The sequence below is a fragment of the Chinchilla lanigera genome, unplaced genomic scaffold, assembly GCF_000276665.1.
Source record: "Chinchilla lanigera isolate Chin_1 unplaced genomic scaffold, ChiLan1.0 scaffold00026, whole genome shotgun sequence".
Classification (NCBI taxonomy): Eukaryota; Metazoa; Chordata; class Mammalia; order Rodentia; family Chinchillidae; genus Chinchilla; species Chinchilla lanigera.
The window spans coordinates 20147075-20168819 of record NW_004955427.1 but is presented as its reverse complement, the minus strand read 5'-3'; the positions used below and the strand labels follow the sequence as shown (position 1 = coordinate 20168819).

At 42.1% G+C, this 21745-nt stretch overlaps 1 protein-coding gene across 1 annotated transcript in view; it reads left to right on the top strand.

Moving 5' to 3' along the window:
• Positions 1–21745, top strand: part of Hgd (homogentisate 1,2-dioxygenase) — a 47179-nt gene that overhangs the window by 19881 nt on the left and 5553 nt on the right. The window contains exons 5-12 of the mRNA XM_005386468.2: positions 8786–8845; positions 10559–10650; positions 12226–12260; positions 13471–13550; positions 14091–14190; positions 15923–16047; positions 18386–18490; positions 20621–20747. Coding sequence (XP_005386525.1) covers positions 8786–8845; positions 10559–10650; positions 12226–12260; positions 13471–13550; positions 14091–14190; positions 15923–16047; positions 18386–18490; positions 20621–20747 — 724 coding nt within the window. The remainder of the gene's footprint in view (positions 1–8785; positions 8846–10558; positions 10651–12225; positions 12261–13470; positions 13551–14090; positions 14191–15922; positions 16048–18385; positions 18491–20620; positions 20748–21745) is intronic.

Sequence of the window (21745 nt, the reverse complement as noted above, 5' to 3'; positions counted from 1 at the left end):
GACTCTCAGTGTTGTTTTAGTTTGCATCTGCTGAATGACTAGTGATGTTAAACATTTTTCATGCATTTACAAGCCATTTATATTTCTTCTTCTGAAAAACATCTATTCATTTCAGCTACCCATTTTTTAATTGGGTCTTTTAAGTTGAGAGGGTCTAATTTTTTGAGTTCTTTATATATTCTATATATTAGTTCTTTATTTGAAGAATAGATGACAGAATTTTTCCCCCATTCTGTAGGTTGTATCTTCAGTCTGTTGATCGTTTCCTATGCTGCACAGAAGCTTTTTAATTTGCTAAGATCCCGTTTGTTGATTCTCAGTGCTATTTCTTGTACCATTTAGGTTTCTGTTCACAGTCTTTGCCTATACCTATGTCTTCAAGAGTTTTGCTTATTTTGTCTAGCAGCAGATTAAGTTTTTCTGTTTTAATATTTAGATCCATGATTTTAGAACATAGCAATTCTTGATTTTTTCCAATTATACCTAAAGCCTGTGATTTTTCAAGGTGCCTCCCTATTCCAAAAGCTCCTCTGTTTACCCAGGCTGTGGCAATGTCCAAGCTGAAAAGTGTCCCTGCTCAGGCCAGTAGATAAGGAAGGTAGTCATACCCCAGATCCATGCTGGATGCAGGCTGTAGGGTAAGGACTCAAGTGCTCAATGCTGACACTGTCAAACACAGAGCAACTCAGGCAGACCTGGTCTTTGGCTGTGGGGAGTGGGGCCTGTGTCCTTCCCAACCTGAGCTCTAACCCCTCAGGAATTCTTTTTCCATCTGCTCCCTGGCTCCTTGTCTGTGACCATCTCTCTCCCAGTAACTGTAGGAAGCTAACACTGGAATCTCTAAAATGAAGTCACCCCATAGCTGTCCTGTATCCCAGATCCAAACACTTACTCTTTCCCCAGAATGCCCTGCACTGGGATCCCTCCCAGTATTGCTTGCCATGTGGAGGTACCAGTCATCCAAGCAAAACCCTGTACTGACTCTGAAGGTCACAAGTGCCAGTCCAGTCCACCACTGCCATTTTTTCCTGGAGCTTCCTGTGGCCCCCAGCAGTCACCCTGCTTTGGCAGAGTCAGACCAGGGACAAAGTCCAAACCATTTCTTCCCCTTCTCTCCACTGTGGTCCATCAGTTCCACTGCGCTGTAACCTTTTCAGTTCCTTACCAGTTCCCAGGGTGCGCTCTCTCTCTCTCTCTCTCTCTCTCTCTCTCTCTCTCTCTCTCTCTGTCTGTCTTTCTCTCTTCTTTCTCTTTCTTTCTCTCCTCTCTGTCTTTCTCTGGTCTCTCTCTCTTCCCCTTACCCTAAGTTGTTATATTTCAGTGTCTGGATTCCAAATCTCAGAGAGGCTGAATAGCTGCTGCTCACCACTTTGCTATTTTAAAAATTCGCCTTCCTTTTCTTGACTCTACTTCTTACGCAAATCGTATCCTCTTACCTGGACTATTATAATGGCCTCCTAACTGATCCATGTGACTTCCTTAGCTATCCTTCCCCCTGCTGCCAGATTCAGCTCACTAAATTACCGTCTCAAAAATCTACACATTCTCCCATGACTCCTCCCTTCTACTGCCTGGATAGTTCTGTACAGGCTCCCAAGACAGGAGATCAAGATTCATAATTCACTGTCATGGGCCTTCAAACCCTCCACTTCCTGCCATCTCTCCTACCTACCACTCACACTAGAGCCATCGCCATTCCAGGACAACACCATGAATTCTCCTGTCTTGGTGTTTTATGCTCTTTCATTTACCTGGAATTTTCTCATCTTCCCTGACAAATATCCACCCATTCAAATCCTACCCATTATTTAAGACTCATTTTAAATACCACTTTCTTCATTGAACTCTTTCAGTATTTCTCAGAGGGTCTGAGAATAAGAGGTATATCTCCATCATTTTTATCTGATCTGCGGTACCCAGTATATACCTTCTTCCAAATAGTAAAATTCGCAAGTATTTGCTGAAGTTACTCCCTGTAGCTCAGCCCTCACCATCCTATAAATAGACTGGATTGCATTTCCCTAAATGCATTCACTGGCATTTGCCAACATTGTAGTGCACGGTGCCCTGTTCAGCCCTTTTGGACAGCTTGCTAGGTCTTTTTTATAGTACATATCTATCAACTTACATTTCACTCCTTGGGAAGATATTGGAGCTGTCTGCAAGCTAGATGATTTCATTACTTGAACCTCTTATTTTCCATGTATAAGATGTTAAATAGGCCCTGTGGGAATATTCCTGTTTACATTTTTCTTCCAAAGGCATTTTTATTATCCATTTTCTTATTTTCTATCAGGAAGATGCCATACATCCAGAGTGTTCTGCAATAGCTTCCCTGAGGGTGGAGACTATGCCATGCTCACCCCCAGCACCTTGTATAAAATTTGGCATACAGAGAGATTCAGTAGGTATTGTCTGAGTGAATTAACATAAGGGTATTGGACAAGAATGCTGACATTAACCTTAGCAGAGGTATGGTCCCAGGAGTAAGAGAGGACCAGGGGTCACTTAGCAGTAGAGGAATAGTGAATAAGGGAAAGAAGAAATGTAAGACCATTAAATGTAATTTAAACCTGGGTTGATTAGGAATGGTTTGAGAAACAGATGAAGACAGGCTGAGATTGCTGGGTATGTGGTGTAATCCCAGCACTTGGAAGGCTGGCAAGAGGGTCACCGAGAGTTTGAGGCCAGCCTAGGGTACAAAGTGAGTTCAAGACCAACCTAAACTGGATAGCAAAACCCTGTCTCAAAAAAAAAAAAAAAAAAAAAAAGACTGAGATTAAAGTACTCAGGGCATTTAGGTACTGAGAGAGTAGAGAAAATTCAAGTATGTTAAATCATTAGTTTTCTTCCATAAAAAATAATAATCATAGGTTCCCAGAGGGTTGTGAGAATTAAATTATCCAACAAATATTTTTTGAGTAGTAACTATGTTCTATATCTATGCTAGGTCCTGGGCAGCTTAGTCCATTTTTTTCTTCCTTCCTTCCTCTCTCCCTTTCCCTCTTCCTCTCCCTCTCCCCTCCTCCTTCCTTCCTTCTTTCCTTCCTTTCCCTCATGGTGCTGGAGATCAAATCTAGGGCCTCATTCATGCTAGGTAAGTGCTCTACCACTAAGCTACATTTTCAGTCCTGGTAGTCTATTTTTTTGTTATTAAAACAAGATACCACAGTTGGGTAATTTATAAAGAATACTAATGTGTTTGTTTCAGGGTTCTGGAGGTTGGGAAGTCTCAAAGCATGGTTCTAGCATCTCTTGAGGGCCATCTTACTGCAACCTAACACAGCAGGAGACATCACAGCTGACCCCTAGCAAATGTGTGAGCTCAGGTCTCTCTTCTCCTTACAAATCTAATGCTATCTAATGGCCTCTTCTAATCCTAATTATTTTCCCAAAGCTCCACTTCCAAGTACTATTGACATAAGAATTCGGGGATCAAGTTTCCAACACCGGAACTTTGGGATACGCTTTTGCTGTGGTTTGGATGAGTGTAGTTTCCAACACCGGAACCTTGGGATACACTTTTGCTGTGGTTTGGATGAGTGTACTCCAAAGGTCCATGTGTTAACAGCCTGATGTCCAGGGCAGAGCAATTGGGAGATGGTAGAACCTGGGAGATGTAGGAGGTGGGCCTTATGGGAGGGCCTTAGGTCACTGGAAATGTGCCCTCCAAGGGAATTGTGGGACCTCATTTTCTTCCTCTTTCTTTTTCTTCCTGGGTCATGAGGCAAGCAGTTTGCTCTGCCATGTGCCCCTGCCATAATATGTCTCTCTCATCAGAGACCCAAAGCCACCAGGGTTACTCAGTCTTAAACTGGAACGTCCAGAACTGTGAGCCAAAATAAACTTCTTCTCTGTCTATATTGATTGCCTCAGGGTTTTTTTAATAGTAATGGGCAGCTAATTAACATTTAAACTATAGTATTGGATAATGAATACAAAGCTCTTAGCTTTGCATTCAGGGGCAAGGCCAAATGGGAATGTAGGTTTCTATCCATGACGGCTCATTTTTTTTATAACCTCATGAAAGGAAGACTTTAAAAAGTCTAAATAGATTATTGTGACTTGTATGCTTCTTATTATCCATGCTCTTGTCTATTACCTCAAAGTGTGGATCAATCAAAGCAAGCATGATTTCTCTCCACATAAATCATGCTGCCCTTTCTCCTCAAACTGCAAAATCTGCTGAACAGTTCAATGAACCACTATTTTACTGTGCTCACCTTTTCCTTCCATCCCTGGACTGAAACTTGGCACTAGCAATTACCCTGGACCTCTCTCAGCCATAGCTGTGAATAGTTGGTAGAATCTCGTGATCTCTACTTCATCCACAAGTTACTTTACTTCAAAATTCATAGGTAGATGATACTGCCTTGTAATGATACATCTATCACTAGCCAGCCAATGTTGTTAGAGCATCCAGTCAGTCCAGTCTAGCTAACTTCATGGCAATTTTGGATGAAATCTCAGAACATCAAAGAATGTTAGTGTTGAGAGGGATATTCACATCACCTAGCCTAACTCCCAGTTTTCTAAGTTTGGAAACACTTAGGCTTTTCATCTGTGAGTATGAATTTTGATCTCAGTTACTGAAGGTTGCCAAGGATTCTCTGTCTTCCTCCTTTGATAATATCGAAGAAGTTTTAATTCTGACTTTGGAAACCCTTGAAGGTATTTTTCAAATTATTTCTTACCACTTCATTTATAATAAGTAGTAGCTTATTTTCCGACAGAATTTGTGAACACAACTGCAAAATATGTCAACCAATGATAGAACTGAAAGGAGAAATATACAAATCCACAATTATAGTTGGAGACTTCAATACCCCTCTCTCAGGAGTTAGTAAAACAATTAGACTGAAAATAAGAATGGATGTAGTGATGAATTTGCATATGCATGAAGAACTGTGTCATATTTTGGAAATAGTATTTGGACTTTCAGAATTGCTTGTAAATTTGCTAGCTATTGCCTGAGCATCATTTTGCTTTCAAAACCTCTCACAAATTTACTGTATTCTTGTTCTTTGAAATACAGTGATGTTCTCAAGTGCCTTACATTTATTCTTCCACTCATTCAATAAATATCGATTCCTGTTACAGTCAAAACACTGCATCAGGTGTTACAGTGGATGACACTGTTTTTGAAATGTTTAATAATTAAATTCTCCATAAGGGGGGATATTTGACAGTAATATATAGTATTAATAAAATAAACTTTAAAAGCTGTAGGATAATATTAGGCTGATTGGTCTGCCATAATAAAATACCACAGACCAGGTGATTTAAAGAACAAGAATTTATTTTAGGGATGGGGATTTAGCTCAGTGGCACAGGGCCTGCCTGGCAAATGTGAGGTCCTGAGTTTGAGTACTGGTATCCCCCCAAAATTATTTTATCACAGTTCTAGAGGCCAGAAGTCCCAAATCTAGGTCCCAGAAGGGTTGATGTATATGGTAAAGGCTCTTGTATATGACAACATTCTCACTACATCCTTATATGGCCTTTCTTCCGAGTTCATGTAGACAGAGTAAGGTTGCTTCATCGTCTTACAGGTCACCAGTCTGATTGGATTAGAGCCCCAAATTTATTACTTCGTTTAACCTTAGTGGCCTTTTATAGACGCTGTCTCCAAAGCAGTCACACTGGAGTTTAGGGCTTCAACATATGAACTTGCAGCAGGGCACAATGCAGTCTTTAGTGAAAATTAAATCAGTTAATAAGCATCCTTTATTTCTTTCAGAAGGAAGAGTCTTACAGAATTTAAGTTCTTGCCAATATGCTGTTGTTATATGTAAGAAAAATGAGGAAAGAGAAAGAGAGACAGAGACAGAGACACAAAGAGACTTTTCTGAGGTTACAGTAAATGTAGAGACAATAGCAGAAACCAAGTCTCTCAGTTCACCCCCGTGCACTGTCCTCTTGGTCTGCCCTGGGGCACAAGAGTTACTGCTCCACAGCACATGTACAATTCGGGCCAGCAGGAGTCGTTTCTACCCTGTTGTCATGGACTCTTCCTGCTTATCCTCCTCTCCCTAAAGCTCCCTCCTCTCATTCACCAAAATATTACAGCAGAGCCTCCCAACTCCGAAATCTTCCCAAGCTGGCTTCCTCTTGTCAGTATGGCATGTATCGGAACTGCCTTGGGGTTTTTATTATCCTTCATAATTTGGGCCCTATGTAATCTGAACATAGACTCTGAACAATCTGATGCCACTGGACCAACAGATAAATGATTCTTCTTCCTTTACCATTTGTCATTTGAAGGGAATCATTTTTTTTAATGAAGGTCCACCAAGATCATTGCTTTGCTTAGAATGTGGACCCTGTTGAAGGCATACTTCCTACACGTGATTGCCTTTTCTTGTGCCACTTCAAGCCCTCCTTCTTCATGACTTGATGGCTGATGTACTACAGAAGACCTTAAAAACTGGCCAGCAGACCTGGCAAGCCATCAACCCCTCTGGTTCAGTCTTTCTCATTCACAGAAAAAGAATCTCTCTGAGAGACAGAATTTGATTTCTATCCACAACAGGTATTTTAACTTCAGGGTGATTACAAAGGTGTGGTTCAAGTGCAACAAAGGAGAGAGCAGTTTCCTTGCTGCTTTTTCTCTCTCTCTCTCTCTCCATCCCTCCCTCCCTCTCTCTCTGTATCCCTCTCCTTCTTTCTCTCTCGCCCCTTTTCTTTTCATTTTTCCTTTATCCTCTCTTTTTTTCTTTTTCTCCTAGATTTGTAAATCCTTAGGTTTGTATTATTTGGACCACCCCCACTCTTTTGTAACTGGCATTACCACTACCACATCTGGCCCAAGACACCACATTTAGTTGACTTATTGCTTGGTTAGCTGGTTATTTTGTTGCTCAGGCAGTTCACTAGGTAGATTTTTCTGAGCATAATGTTTGTTTCAATCATAAAATCTCTGACTTTGCTGTGCTGATTCTTAAACTCTGGCTGCACATTAGAAGAGTGTCTTACAAAATACTTTGCGTTGGCCTCACCTTCACAGATTTTGATTTAATTTGGCCTTGGTTTCAAAGCCTGTGCAGGTGATTCTCATGGGTATCTAGAGTTGAGAATCTCTAGTTAGAGAGTTAAAAGGTTGCCCAGGCAACCACTGATCTGATACTCAAATTTCTTCCTTTGGGAAATGTAAAATGGTGACTCTTTTTCAGACAATTTTCCTGGGTATACAAACTGCATTACTACTACAGAAAGAAGTGGCAAAGTAATGATTAGCATTAGACCAGAACCCTTCCTCTAAACTTCAGCAGTACTCATGGGTTTGGAAGTAGCTCACTGGCAGAGCATCTGATAAGCATTTTGAGGCTGAGTTCTATAACCAGCATAAACACACACACACACACACACACACACACACACACACACAGGATTCAGCAGCAGGTGGCACTTCCTGAGGTCAGGGGACTATCCTTAGGTCAGTAGTTTTCAGTGAGGAGACATTTGGTCCTCAAGGGACATTTAATAATGGCTGGGGTTATTTTTGGTCTTTACAGCTTGGAAGAATGCATTTTAGTGTGTGGAGATCAGGGATGATGGTAAACATCCTCCAGTTCACAGGACAGCCCCTATACAAAGAATTATCCAGCACAAAATGTCAAAAGCAAAGAAAGCTGGGAAACTCTTTCCTAGATCCTTGCTCTGAAAGTCTCTGCCCCCACACCAAGAAAAAACATTTTGAGGGAATTAGTTCTGAAATATTTCTATCTTTCTGAAGAACAGTTCCAAAGGTCTTTTTCAAATCCCCCTTTTACTTGCATTTTAAGTAGTCTCAGAATGTGATGCTCCTGCTTTGCTTTTAAGAAATGAAGTCTGTTGTTCGACTGTGTATGTCAGAGAGGCAAAACCATCCCTTTTCCATTCGCAGCTTCCTTTCCCATCTGGCTGTGCTTCTGAATTACAGAATGAACCAAGCCACAGGACCAGATGGAGCCCTGCCCAACCGGCCTCCACCAGGTGCTGCAGTCAATAGAGGCAGCCCTGGGTGAAGGTCACTTCTCGAGACATGCACTGGGAATGCTGGAGGCATCAGCCACCAGCCTGGGCAGGTCACACCTACTGCCGTGTTGATTAATAAGTGCTGGGCTGACACTTTGAGTGGAGCCTGAACCTGCTGACTCTTCTCTCCACTTCTTTAGATCAGTTTATTATTAAATTAAAGATTGTTGTGATTTAAACGGAACCGTCAGGCAGCCTGGGGATAAAAGCAAAGTTTGGTGCAGAAACCGAATCTGGTACTACATTTACCAAATCTAATCTCAGCTGGGTGTGTTTTCTTTCTCTTAAAGAAATAATTCAAAACTCCCAAGGCTGGAAGTAGAAGCAGAACCTTCCCCTGTGGTGTCAGGAGCCCACACAGAGAGGCTGGCATGCCAGGAAAGAGAGCTGATTATAAATAGCATGAAGAGCAGCATCAGTCAACACTCACTGATGTGCCTGAGCAAAATGTTAAAAGAAACAAATAGCTTCTGCAAGAGGAAGCAATGATTTCTCGTTATTTTTACAATTGAAAGTGCAAAGGAACAAAGACGCTTAAACATTAATGTATGTTGACACACATGTGAGCACACAACATACACACGACATGCATACACACACACACCAACAGAGCCCCTTTAAAAAAGGATAATCACTGATTTTAAAATAACAAAATCACAAGTAGTGCAGCTGTCCTTTTTGATGTAATGTAATGGATGCTACTTATTGAGAAAGTCTATGGCTTCCCCTTATGAAATAATTTTCCCGTGTGTGTATTTTTTTTCTCCAGCTTAGATGGAAACCATTCGAGATTCCAAAAACCTCTCAGAATAAAGTGGACTTTGTGAGTGTAAGTCAATACTCTGCACCTTCCCTCTGCCCACCCCTTCTCTGTGGTGAGTGAGCTGACCATTTGCAGGCCGAATGCCAAGCAGAAGCAGCCTGATCAGGAGGCAGCAGAGACAAAAGCACCTGCATATGCCCTGGGGCCTGGCCAAGAGATGTCTTACTTACAGGCACCAGACAGCTCCTGACACCAAAGGGCACTCTGGAGCTATTTACATCTTAGAAAGACCAGTGGAAAGCAAACATTTTCCTTTTTTAATCTCCCTTTCTTCAGATTAGAACAGAGGATCTTAACTATTTTTGCTTTAAGAGCTGCTTCGATAGTCTGGTGACACCTGTGTTTTTAAATGTAAAACATAAATTACATTAGATTACAAAGAAGTCAATTATATTGAAATACAATGATAAAGATACCCTTAAAACAAATTTTGTTTGGCGTGTGGTCATATATTATAGGTTTCCCTTGTTAATGTCCTAAAACAAAGAGCTATGGAAAATATAATAACTATGGTATGAGTATAAATGATATTTTGAGATATCTGTAATATATGTTACAAAAATATCCATGATTTCTGTCACTGGTAAAGTTATGGACACTTCTGATACTGCTGTGGTTTGCTGCCTGCATTCATATAAGTCAAAGAAAAATATAAATTTCTCTCAGAGATTAGTGAAAATAAATATGAAATGTTTCTCATCCAAATTCATGAACCCCTTGAACTGGGGGTTAGACTAGGCTCGAATAGCATCAGCTCAGGGCAGTTCTAGTTAGCATGGTGGTGGCAGGCAGCTCTGCCTGATAGTTACAATTCTGGGAATACTGAAACACTTGTGCACAGAATAAGGGCTATGTGGGTGAAGGAAAGGAGCTAGACAAAGGTGAGGTTAAAGGAAGCAGAGGCTTCTGCAGACTAACGCAGCTCATGGCTTACTGAGGGACAGTCCATATATCCAGGGATCACATTGTTAAGTCATCTCGAATTCTTTGTTCTTACTAAGTGCTCTAAACCTTATACATATTCACTTCAATAGACTCCACATTTGCAAACAGTTAAAATACAAAGAGAAACCCATCCTTCCTGTATGAAATACAGATCTCTGAGAAGCAGGGCTTCCTTCTTTCGGGCTTTCCCTCTGTACGTTTGGGTGAAGGCTGTTTTGGCAAGGTTCACGTTAATGGTTTCTCACACAGTGGATCTTCTGGTCGCATAGCTGAGAGAACTAGTCAGCCAGAATGCATTGTGCTGGGGAGATTAGGCTGACCCTCTTTATGAGCAGAGGGTCGTCCACATAGTGGGGTGACCTCGAAGGTCATTAACTGTCTCCTAAAGCTGCATCCTGCCTCCCTGAACCTCCAAGATATCTGATATCACCTCCCACACAATCTCTCCTCCCAGCTGAGTTTGCGCATCAAACTACTAAAAACATCACTTTTGAATTCTTTTAAAGTATTAAATGTGTGCTTTGTAAATTCATGTAGCCATGATGTAGCCATTAAGACAATCCAGATTTAGGCCATGGCTGTCAATGAGAGTGAGACAGCCCAACAAATATTCAGTGAATTCCAGGTCCCCCAGAGGCAGTCTAGACCCCAGATATCCCACTGGTCCCAGAGAGAGAATTGTGCTAGATCCTTGCCTCATGACATCCCTCAGGGGCCGGAGGGAGGGCTAGTCTCTTGGGCGCTACCCGTATTCACCATTCTCTTCCAACCCAGGGTCTGCACACTTTGTGTGGAGCTGGAGACATCAGGTCTAACAATGGACTCGCTGTCCACATTTTCCTGTGTAATAGCTCCATGGAGAACAGGTGAGTAGCATAGTTCTGGGGCGGAAATCCCCGTTTCCCAGAGGCTGTTGGCCAGAGGATAAGAGGTTCGCTTTATAAAATCACGTATGTACATACGCTGTTGTTCTCATTGTTGTGGTTTTTGTCTCAGAAGAGTATCAATATATATTTATTAATAATGTTAATAAGCATTTCTATTTTGATTAACTCTTATGACATATACAAGAATGTAACAATACCAGTGCAAAGAGAAAACTGAGGATGGGTCCTGGAATAAAGTGTCCTAGAGACACTTTGGCTTTAGGTAGGTTTGAGTTAAAATATTCTCGATTTCTAAGGTCCCTCAGTCTTGTTCTGAAGGGTAAAGTCATACTGCACCAGCAGCCATTAAGGCCACCTGGTGGCAGTAGGTCAGGCTAACAGCACTGGCTCTGGGTAATAACTTTGTGTGAGCTTAATGTTTCTGAGTAAAAAAGTTTATGTGCTGGCTTTTTTTTAAATTAAAAAAAGTAAATGGCGTTCTTGCCTTTCTTTGAGATGAAGACCATCATAAGAGCTTTGTGCATGACCTCTGAAACCTTGATTCTGTCTCTAAACCTGAACTCCAGTCTTGACAACTGAATAAACGGTGTAAGCTATTAAACTTCTTTGAGCCATGAATGAAGACCAAGATCACAGCCCTATGCCAAGTCAGTGGAGATCTCCCTTTGGGTCCAGTCCTCTATCTGGGGACCACCTCCCCTCCACTCAAGCTGCACTGGCCTCCAGTCACTTCTTTCAACCTGCCACGGCCTTTCTTGCAACAGAGCATATTTGTATGCTGTTTCTTTTATCTGGAATGTCCTCCCCTTTTTCCTAGATAATACCTTCAGATCTTGGGTCATATGTCCCATCTTTAGGAAAGCCCTTGTTGTTTTCCCAGATTAGCACAGGTTCCTCTTTTCTCACTCTCCCAAACTTGATTTACATAGTGCCATTACTGTTTGCTATGATACACAATTCTTATGACTTTCTGGAGCAGTTCTGGAAGTCCCCTTCGTGAATGTCTTTACAGTGTAAGGTGTGATCAAAAGTACAGTGAATGCTGCCATCAAGGGCCATCCAACAGAAAGACAGGCTCATGAAAACATTTCCATGTGTCCTACCTGCCTTATTTACCAGATCTAGAACCCTGTGCTTTCTGTCTCTTCCCCAAAGGCAACCATGAAAGATAAATATTTTCAATTAATTCAGGACATCAAATACAACTAGAGGTACTCATGAAAGGAGATTTCCAGAACTGCTTCAGAAAGTGTCAAGGATGATGTGTTTGAAGTAAGGAGGGTATACAGAGGAAAGGTTAATGTCAATGTGTATTTTACTATAATCATTTTTTTAAAATTTTTAAATATTCACTGTTGCTTTTTTTCTATCATACCTCATAGTTCTGAAATCTTGTGTTGCTCTATGAGGGCAGAGCCTGGGTTGTTCTGTTCGGCATCTTATGCCCAGCACTGAGCCTGGTACACAGTAGCCCTAAACAGTAATTTGCAGAATGAATTAATTTACCTAGACAGTGTTAAAGCTGAAAATCACAAGAAATACTCTATGTTTCAGATGCTTCTACAATTCAGATGGGGATTTCTTGATTGGTAAGTTCTGAGGATTTCAGACTCCTTGATCCCTAGCCACAAGTCACATTCTAAGTTTTCACCCATTATTTTCCTACATTCTCCAATCTGTTTTATTACATTCTGTGCAATCTGTAGCCTGAGGTCTAGAGACCACTGGTGGTATGGAAAATGTGTCTTATTCACCTCTCTGGGACGCAGTATGCATCACCTATAACTTCAAGGAAGAGAGGTTTATTTTGGCCCATGGGTACAGTCCATGGTCAAATGGTTCCAAGGGAGAACAGCATGGCAGAGAAACATCACAGAGGAAAGCTGCTCACATCTTGGCCCCAGGAAGCAGAGAGAAAGGGAGGACAGATATAGCCTTGCAGATGACCCGCCTCTAACCAGGCTCCACCTCTCAGTGGCACACACAACCACTGAACTCACCAGTGGAAGAATCCACACAGGGGTACAGCACCCCTATGACACAGTCACTTTCCGAAAGTCTCATCTCTGAACACATGAGGCTTTGGGGGGATGCTCCCGATGTAAGCCCTAACAGATTCCTACCACACCCCAAAGCTCCTACTCTATTTCTGATCTCTATTTGCCTTTCTTTTCTGGGTCTTTCTAATCTGAGAGATAGGAGCAGTTTAAATGAAATGAAGACTGATACTGATGTGATTAGCTTATCTTAAAAAACTCTAATTGTCTTCAAATTTGCTCAAGAAAAGTCCATCTGTCACTGATAAGTACAATTTAAATACAAATTTTCATGAGACTATTCAAAATATAAGGTCTAGCAGAAATTTTACTGGTATATATTCCCATCCCGCTTGGTGGTTTTAATATTGATATTTTGGATTCAACATTTTGATGCAGACATTTGATGTACAAATCCTAGCCTCCTGCTGGAACTGTCAGAAATGGGTGATTTTCGGTCCTATTTCTGCTACGCTTTTTGATCAATTCACAAAGTTGTGTGGATACAAGCACCTCACCTGGCAACCATTAAAAAAAGAACAGAAAAAGAAAAGAAAGTCATTTTTTATTCGTATTCTTCCAGACAGAAAAACAGCTAACTGAAATTGTCAGAATACAGTATACATTTCCCCCCCAAAGAGTCACAATAAAGCTCTTTTTATTTGGAATAAAAAGAAAATGCAGCCCTTCAGCATGCATGAAATGTTTCTTGCACAAAAAGAGTTGCTCACCATTGTCCTATCTTTTTTTATTTTTTTGTCAGTTCCCCAAAAAGGGAAGCTCCTCATTTACACTGAATTTGGCAAGATGTGCGTGCAGCCCAATGAGATCTGCGTCATTCAGGTTGGTAATGTGCCCCCTCTCTCCCTGCCTCTCCCTAATTTGGGAGCAATCAGATGTTTCAGCTGCTGCTATTTCCAACTCTAAAATGTCTCTGTCATGTCTAGGCAATGGGGAGGACTTTGAGCTACACAGAAGGCTTTGTGAGCAGAAGTGCAAGCAGGCTTAAGTGCCTACTTTTGGTTTAATATAGCATGCAATCCAAAGCAAAAAGCACTTGTCATTTCATTTTCCTAAATGTTCATAGCTGTTCTGGAGAGACTCTGTTGGAGGTAGGAGACCATGACATGTTTTTGTTTTGATTCAAATGTGGTTAAATCAGGAACACTATTGTCTGTGGGCCTGATAGGAAATTTGACTTGGGTCATGACTATGATTAGGAGCCAAGTTTTTCTTCTAACTGATATTTGATCTGGGAATCTCCCAAAGATAGCTCAACAAACTATAGCTTTAATTTTGTAGGTGGAACTGGCTGCTGGGACAACTTCCTTGTAATTTCAGGTGTGATTTTGAAAAGCACAACTGTGTCTCTGTCCATTCCAGAGAGGAATGCGGTTCAGCATAGATGTCTTTGAGGAGACCAGGGGCTATATCCTAGAGGTCTATGGAGTCCACTTCGAGTTACCTGACCTGGGACCCATTGGTAAGCCTTCACTATAAGCCTCTAAGCTTCATTTGAGATACAGAACACAGATAATTGCATGAAAGCTAAACATACTTCTCCTCTCACTGTCTCAAATTTCAGCTTTCCTATCCAGATAACTTCTCTAGACCAAGTGTCTTCCTAACTGCAGGCATAATCGAAAATGACTCAAGGCAACCCATTATAAATTTCTCTCTAGAATAATACATTAGAAAAACAGTGTGACAGGTTCTGTATGCAGTGTACACCGCAAAAGATATGTAAGTTTGGTTTCCTATCACCAGGGCCATCGAGAACACCTTCACAGAAGAGATAAGATTTGAGTAGTTCTTGATGAAAAGTTGAGGAGATGTAAAAAGGAAAGGCCATACACGCAAAGGCATACAAGTGGGGATGGAGCCTGTGAATAATCCTTTTTTAAGTCAGTAGGGTCTATGTAAGTGTGGAGAGCCATCAAAATGGCCCCGATGGAAAGGGGTAGTAGACACTGATGACATGCACTTTGTGGACCTCACATTCCTACTAGCACATTCTCCCAAATCCACAAACTTAACAGTAAAGAGGTAGACCACTCAGTGCCATGAAGTAGCTACAAGCAACGGCCCCCATGAGTCAGAATAAACTTCCAAAAGTGAGCCAAGGTCCCCTGGTCCCCGTATTTGGAGGCAGGAAGTGTAGGAAAAAGTGGAGGTGTTAGGAAGAGTTGCTCTCACAACCTCCCGTGGAGTAAAAGGAAAGCTGAGGAAATTGGCCCTTGATTTCATCTTTGGCCATACCTCCCAGTTCTCTCCTCCCTGTCAACAGCTTTTCAGAGCAAAACAGGGACAGCCAGCATGTGCCTTCTGGTCACTCCCTTGGGGGATCCAAATATTCAGAAGAAGGTGGGAGGCGGCAGAGAGGCAGCTGGAGCCCTGGTGGGCCTTCTGTCATCCTGCTCACCACCCACTCTTCCCGCTTTGGTCTGGCTTCCTGCTGCTCCCCAGGCAGCAGCGGCGCTGGGTTCCACAGAACGTGTACCCTCTGGAAAATATATATAATTTACTAACCAGCTGGGGGCTTATTTTTTTTAACCCCAGGAACTGGAAATGCTAAAATACTCCCCAAGTCTGTCCTCTCAGAGTTAAATTATGTTTTTGCACTTATGCTTTTCATATTTGGTCTTTGGATTTATTTTCTTTCTCTAGAGGAATCACTCCCTTCTAAGCAGGGCTGAGCAGGAAAGCCCTGAATACTTCTTTCTCCCTGAATGGCAGGCAGAATTTTCAGGAAGGAGAGTTTCACAGACCTGGATTCTGAGGTCTGTCTAAGGAGCAGTAGCCTGCTTTGGACAGCAGTATATAGCCCTTCCTGTAGTTGAGATCTACAGTACTTAGGTCTTCTTGGAAAAACAAAGGTCTAATATTCTGCCAGATCTTCCCTTTTCCTCTTTTCTGTTTCCTTCTGTTCTGTCAACTATAATGATGAAATAATGCATGTAAAATGGCTTTGTCACTCTACAAATTGAAGAGATGATATTGATAATGATACTGATGAGTTTTGTGAATTTTTTTCCAACCAAATTCCTTGGATCCTCCTAAAAACATACTAGACAAGATACCCAGTAAGTCTTGGAGTAATGAAAGCAATTTGTGGAGTATTTTGTTGTTGCTGCTGGTTTTTGTTTTTGTCTTTTGACACAGGGTCTCACTATATACTTCAGGCTGGCCTTGAATTTGCTATTACTGTGTTCTAGGAGCTAATGGCTTGGCCAATCCTCGTGATTTCTTGATACCCGTTGCCTGGTATGAAGATCGTCAAGTACCAGGTGGTTACACTGTGATTAATAAATACCAGGGCAAGCTGTTTGCTGCCAAACAGGTAAAGCAAGAGGTTTGAGAGCCGGGGAGGGAATGAGCAACTCCTGATGGCCAAGACCAGTGTTAAGTACTTCACACACATCCTTTCGTAGTCATTCATGAAAACAGACCAGGTAGGGATAATGTACCACTGTCTCAGCAAGTGGCGGAGCCAACATGCAACCCACATCTAACTCAAAAGGTTGTGCTATTTCTATTCACCAAGCATTGAAAACCTTGCAAGACACAGGTCTCTATAAATGATGAGAGAAAGTAAAGTACAGGTAGTGTAATTTGTTCTAAAAAAGAATATGAATTAACAAAAAGATCAATCAAGATTTATATTTCCCAATGGCCACCCTGTTTTAAATACAAGTCATGCTTGATACAAAGCAAGTAGAACTCAGTTAATCAGCTTGTCTTGGTTCATACCACCAGCCTGATAATCTCAGGACATAAGCAAAGGCATAGATAACAATAATTTTTTTTTCTGGGCCCAGGAATCGAACTCACGACCTTGCACTTGCCAGGCAGGCACTGTGCCGCTGAGCTAAATCCCCAGCCCAACAATAATTTTTAAATGATAGCATAATATATGATATATAATATGATATATTAATATACATTATTATTTAATATATTGAGCATATGTTAGAATGAATTAATCATAAGCTAAAAAGAATCCAACGATCGCTTCTGTTGCCATTATTGTTTGCTTTATGTTGTCTGTCTGACTTATTGCTTACATTTGCCAAGGCGTGTTATTTCCTTGAACAGCATCTAGAGGTCATGCCAACCAGCAGTGGCTGAACAACTTGGCACGTAAATTAACCACTGAGGCAGACACACTCAGGGTTACAGTTTCTCAAAAGCGGCTGGGGGCCATTTACATCAGAAACTCTCAGAGAGGCCTGTTTAAAATGCAGATCCTTAGATGGTTCTCCAGCCTGGCAAAAATGATAACCTCTGGGGATGAGAGGTGGAAATCTATGTTCATTCAAAACAGGTTGCCCACTTTCTTCCGTATCTACAGCTGTCCGAGAACTATGATCCCATCAGCAGTCAGCAGCAGCTCTAGAATGGTTTCTGCTTCCCACTTGGACCTTGTTATTATCCTCTGTGTGAGCCCCAGAGATCCATTCTTGCTCTGCCATGCTCTGTGCCTGGCACTGTTGGCCTGCATAGACGGTATTGCCTGGGCACCTTACACTGCTGCCTTTGTGGGGAGTTCAAGCCACAAGAAATTAGAGGGCAAGAGAAAAGATGAGTGGGGTTATTTCTTCCCCACTTCCTTCCTATCTGAGACTGTTTTCTGGCAGTAACTGCATTCCCCGCCGTCTGTCCCACTCCCTCCCTGGGCACAGGTGAGTAATCCAGTCGTGTGCTGCAGCCAGCTCATGAAAACTCACACACGCTGATATGCACACTCTTCATAACTGTGTGCTTGACAACCTCACATTAGTAGCTCAAAAGTGATCATGATAAGGGCATTTACACCTCAGAAATCAGCGTATGCTGTACATCAGAGCTTTTTGCTTTCCAAAGAGCTAATTGTCTGTTAACTATTTAGCAGTATACCCCTAGAAATGCCTTCTCTATGTTCTACCTCTTGTGGAGTGCTATAACTTTATTTCCCCCTCTGTTCCTCATGCCTAAGAGTAGCAGTGCCTTCTCAGTCTTGTGAAGCTCAGATACCTCTTCACCTCTAGTCATTCCACTTAACCATAGATCACCTCAATGAGTAGACTATGCATCACAGCTCTTAGAACATTCTGAGTTGGATCTTCTTTCCTAAGTACACCTATAGTGGCCACCTTCTTATAGCAGAACACTGATTCCCCACAACCCCAGGAAGGACCTTAGGCTCACTCTGAATCGCAAATCCTTGGAGCTGGAATTGGTAGAAGTCTTCTCCCCTCTCCTGTACTCACCAACTCAGGCACTTTGTCTGCTGGAATCTTCTATGGGCTGCAAAAACTTGCAGAACTGTCATAGTAAGCGCCTACTGCATCAGGAAACAGGGTAATCCAGGCTGTTTGAAAATTGCTGGCATCCATAGAGTCCCACAGCTATGTTTAAAAAATGTTGAAAAAGCTGTACTTAGTGACTGTGCTATGCTTCTACTGTGCATGTGATAGAAAGCAACTGGAGCTCATGACCTGAAAAAAATAGGGCTGTGGCTAACCCTAGGGAAGGTGGGTGAAGCACCCACAGAATGAATAGGGCTATACTTCTCCCGAAGGATGGTATACTTAGATTTCCAACAATATAAAATAGAGAGTTATACCAGTACATATGGTAGGATCACAGCCACAAAAACATTGATCCTAAGACCCTCCTCTCCTGCTTTGTGTGATTAGGCTGTCTCCCCATTCAATGTTGTGGCTTGGCATGGAAACTACACCCCCTACAAGTACAACCTGGAGAACTTCATGGTCATCAACTCAGTGGCTTTTGACCATGCGGTAAGTCTACCTTGTAGGGGCCCTGGTGGTGGGACAGCCCTTGCATGGGAGAGGTCCACGGTGGACTATGGCATTTGCACATTGAACATTTCCAAGATTTCCCTTGGAAGGCCTATGCATGGTCGTTTGTCCCTTGGTGAAGAAGTACATAACGTAGCTAGTGAGGAAGCCAGTCCAGATATTCAACATCCATCCAGAAACACAATTTAATTCTCTGCAGAGTAGTCACAATAACGCTTAGATGGATAAAAACTTTAAAAGAAAACCCTAACCACCCGCTAATGTTAGTGATGGATTCAGAGGAAGAGAACATTTACGGCTTTGGGGAGGTCTTTGTCTTCACAAATCCCAGGAGTCCACTCTGCTTGCTCTGGTTGCCTACCTGGGTGCCTCTAGTTTGGGGTGTTTGGCACTGACGGAGTGAACATCTCTCTTCTGCAATTACTCATAACGTTCAGTGTTTGAATTCCAACCAAAGAACTTCTAGTGTATGAACTCGGTCATATTTTTTTAGTCAATTAGCAGCCACAAATAGGTCCCTGATCTACACTGCAGGCCCCCAAAGCCCCACATTCTCCACAAAGTGCTAATTTTGAGATCCTGTGGGAAAGTTCATTTTGCAGCCTACTTTATAATAGATTAACTTAACCCACAAGCTGGAGGAATAATTAGGGCAGAAGCCAGAGAATCAGAAACAGGAAGATTACTCTAAGCCATTTGGACTTATCTCTGGGGGGACAAAACTACCTTCCTGAATAACTGCAACTCTTAATAAAACCAAAGGAGGAAAGAAAATCAAAATGCCAAGCCCAAAACAACTTGTAAAAGCATCCTGAGACTCCGGTAAAGCTGTATTTGAGCCTCACTACCATTCCTTAAATAGTTTCAGAGCATTTCCCATGACAGATGAAGAAATGTTAACTCTGCCAGCAAGAAGAGTTGCTTTTTTTATTTCATTAACACAGGTTCAATCTTCTCTGTACAGCTGTTATAGTTACCTTTCGGAAATTCAGATCCAAGCACTCTCCCAGCGCATTAGAAAACCTTTGCAAGCTCCCTGTAGTCTGGGATTAAGTCTGAGCTCTGAAGCGTGTTGATGAATGCTCTTCGCCATCTGGCCCTGGACTCCTTTCCCAGCACCACCCTTTGCCCCTCTCCCTTCTGTCAGTGCACCCTGGGTTTCACCTTATCTCCTCTGCACAAAATCTCTCTGCACTTTGATGTTTCTTCTCTTTTCTGTGATAGAATGCCTTTTTCCTTCTTTTCTTCCTTCCTCCATCCCTCCCTTCCTCCCATCTTCCTTATTTCATCTCTCCTTCCCTTTTATTTCTCCCTCCCTTTTTTTCTGTTCATGTATCAAGACCTAGCTTAAATGACATCCCCCTTTGAAGCCTGCTCTGGTCTTTTCAGATAAAAATTACCACTTTCCTCTCCCCTGACCCCACCGAAGGCTAAATGTCCAGGGAAGTCATCTTCGACGCCCCAGATGCAAACCTGGAATCTGAAATTAAACACGATTGTTGATTTCAGTTAAAGCAAATCTCAGTCTTTCCACTAAAAGTCTAAAGTTTTTTGAAAGCATAATCTTGTCCCTCAAACTACCCCCTCTATACCATCACCGCCAAGACTGGCGGAGTGAAATGGTGTGTTTTAGATGTGAGAGTCAGTCAAGTGTCAGAAACAGGAAAACACTGCTCAGACTTTCTTGCCCCTGCATACCATCTGGATTCCCCCACAGAGAAGCATATCTGCGTCTACCCCAGAACTGTATCCTATTAGGAACTATTTTCCCACCTTACTCCAAGAACCTCTCCTGCCTGAGGCTCTGTTGAAGGCAGCACCACTGCTATCGGAGCCGTGGGGTAGCAGGGTGGGTGTAATGTGGACTCAGCAGGGTGAACAAGCAGCTCAGAATCCTCTTAGCCAGTGTGAATTCATTTTGTTTCAAGCACAGCAAGAGTCAGCTGAGTGATTACTGAAGCCCAGAAGCCCAGACTTCTAAGCTGACCTGTGTCATTTGATCAAAAATTACTGTTACTTGAAAACACCTTCGTGTACAGGTGACGTGTGTGTCCTTGTCCAGTCACCTCCCTTGCAACCTGCCTTCAGTCTCTCCTTGTGCATTCACAGGACCCATCCATTTTCACAGTGTTGACTGCCAAATCTATCCGCCCCGGAGTGGCCATCGCTGACTTCGTCATCTTCCCGCCTCGATGGGGGGTTGCCGCTAAGACCTTCAGGCCTCCTTATTATCACAGTAAGTCTTTTCCCAAGTCACATTTGGAATTCAGGAAGCAGGGCAGTGAGCACTGCACGTCAGGAATAAAGCCCAGATTGTTTCTGGGCACTTTGCTCTGCTCTGAGCTCAAGATCCTGCCCCCTCGGGCCTGATGCTGCTCCCCAGACTTTAGGCGGCTCAAACCTTACACCATCCACAGGGATGGCAGAATGCATAGACTTCGAGCTTAGATCTCTCTTTTTTCTCTAGCCCTGAAGAGAGGTGGAAAGACAAGTACAGTGCTGACAAGAAGTTTATGTACATTGCAGATCTTGCTTTTAAAGGACAGAGAATGGCAGCAACGTTGTTAGTTAATTGTTTGGGGAGCTTTGTTTCCTAAGTCTGGTTCAAGTGCCAGGATGATGTGTCTTCTCCAATTAGTCCAGCAACACACAGCCATTCTTGATCTACAGTAGAGGAGAGATTGTATTCTGGAAGAAGTTCCTACAGAGAACTTATTGCCTAGAACAGGACCTTAGAAACCTACGGTTTTTATTTTACTAATATTATTATGAGTAACAACTAGTGATTATAGGCCAGTTCAAAAGGCACTGTTACAAGTTCTGTAAAAATATTAACTCATTTAATTATTATAACAGCTGAAAGAGATAGGTAATATGATTATACCCCTTTTTATTTACCAGCAGATGAAATTGACTCAGACGAATTAGTTGATTCTCAAGGACTCACAGCTATTTAATGGAAGAGTCACACTGTCTGAAGGCAGAACAGACACTACAGCCACTAACTAATATGGCTAGCATAGTGGCATAGTGCCTGATTCATAATATGCACCTAATATTTATTCAGTAAGTGACTACATCACCAAAAATGAATCAAATAGGTCACAACTATATTTAGTGAGGTTAACATTTTTAATTGCACAATAAATAGGTGAAAACAAAACTTAAAGGTTGGTATATAATTCTGCTACCCAGATGTCATAGTTTGGGGTTTTTGCAAGGGGAACAATATAA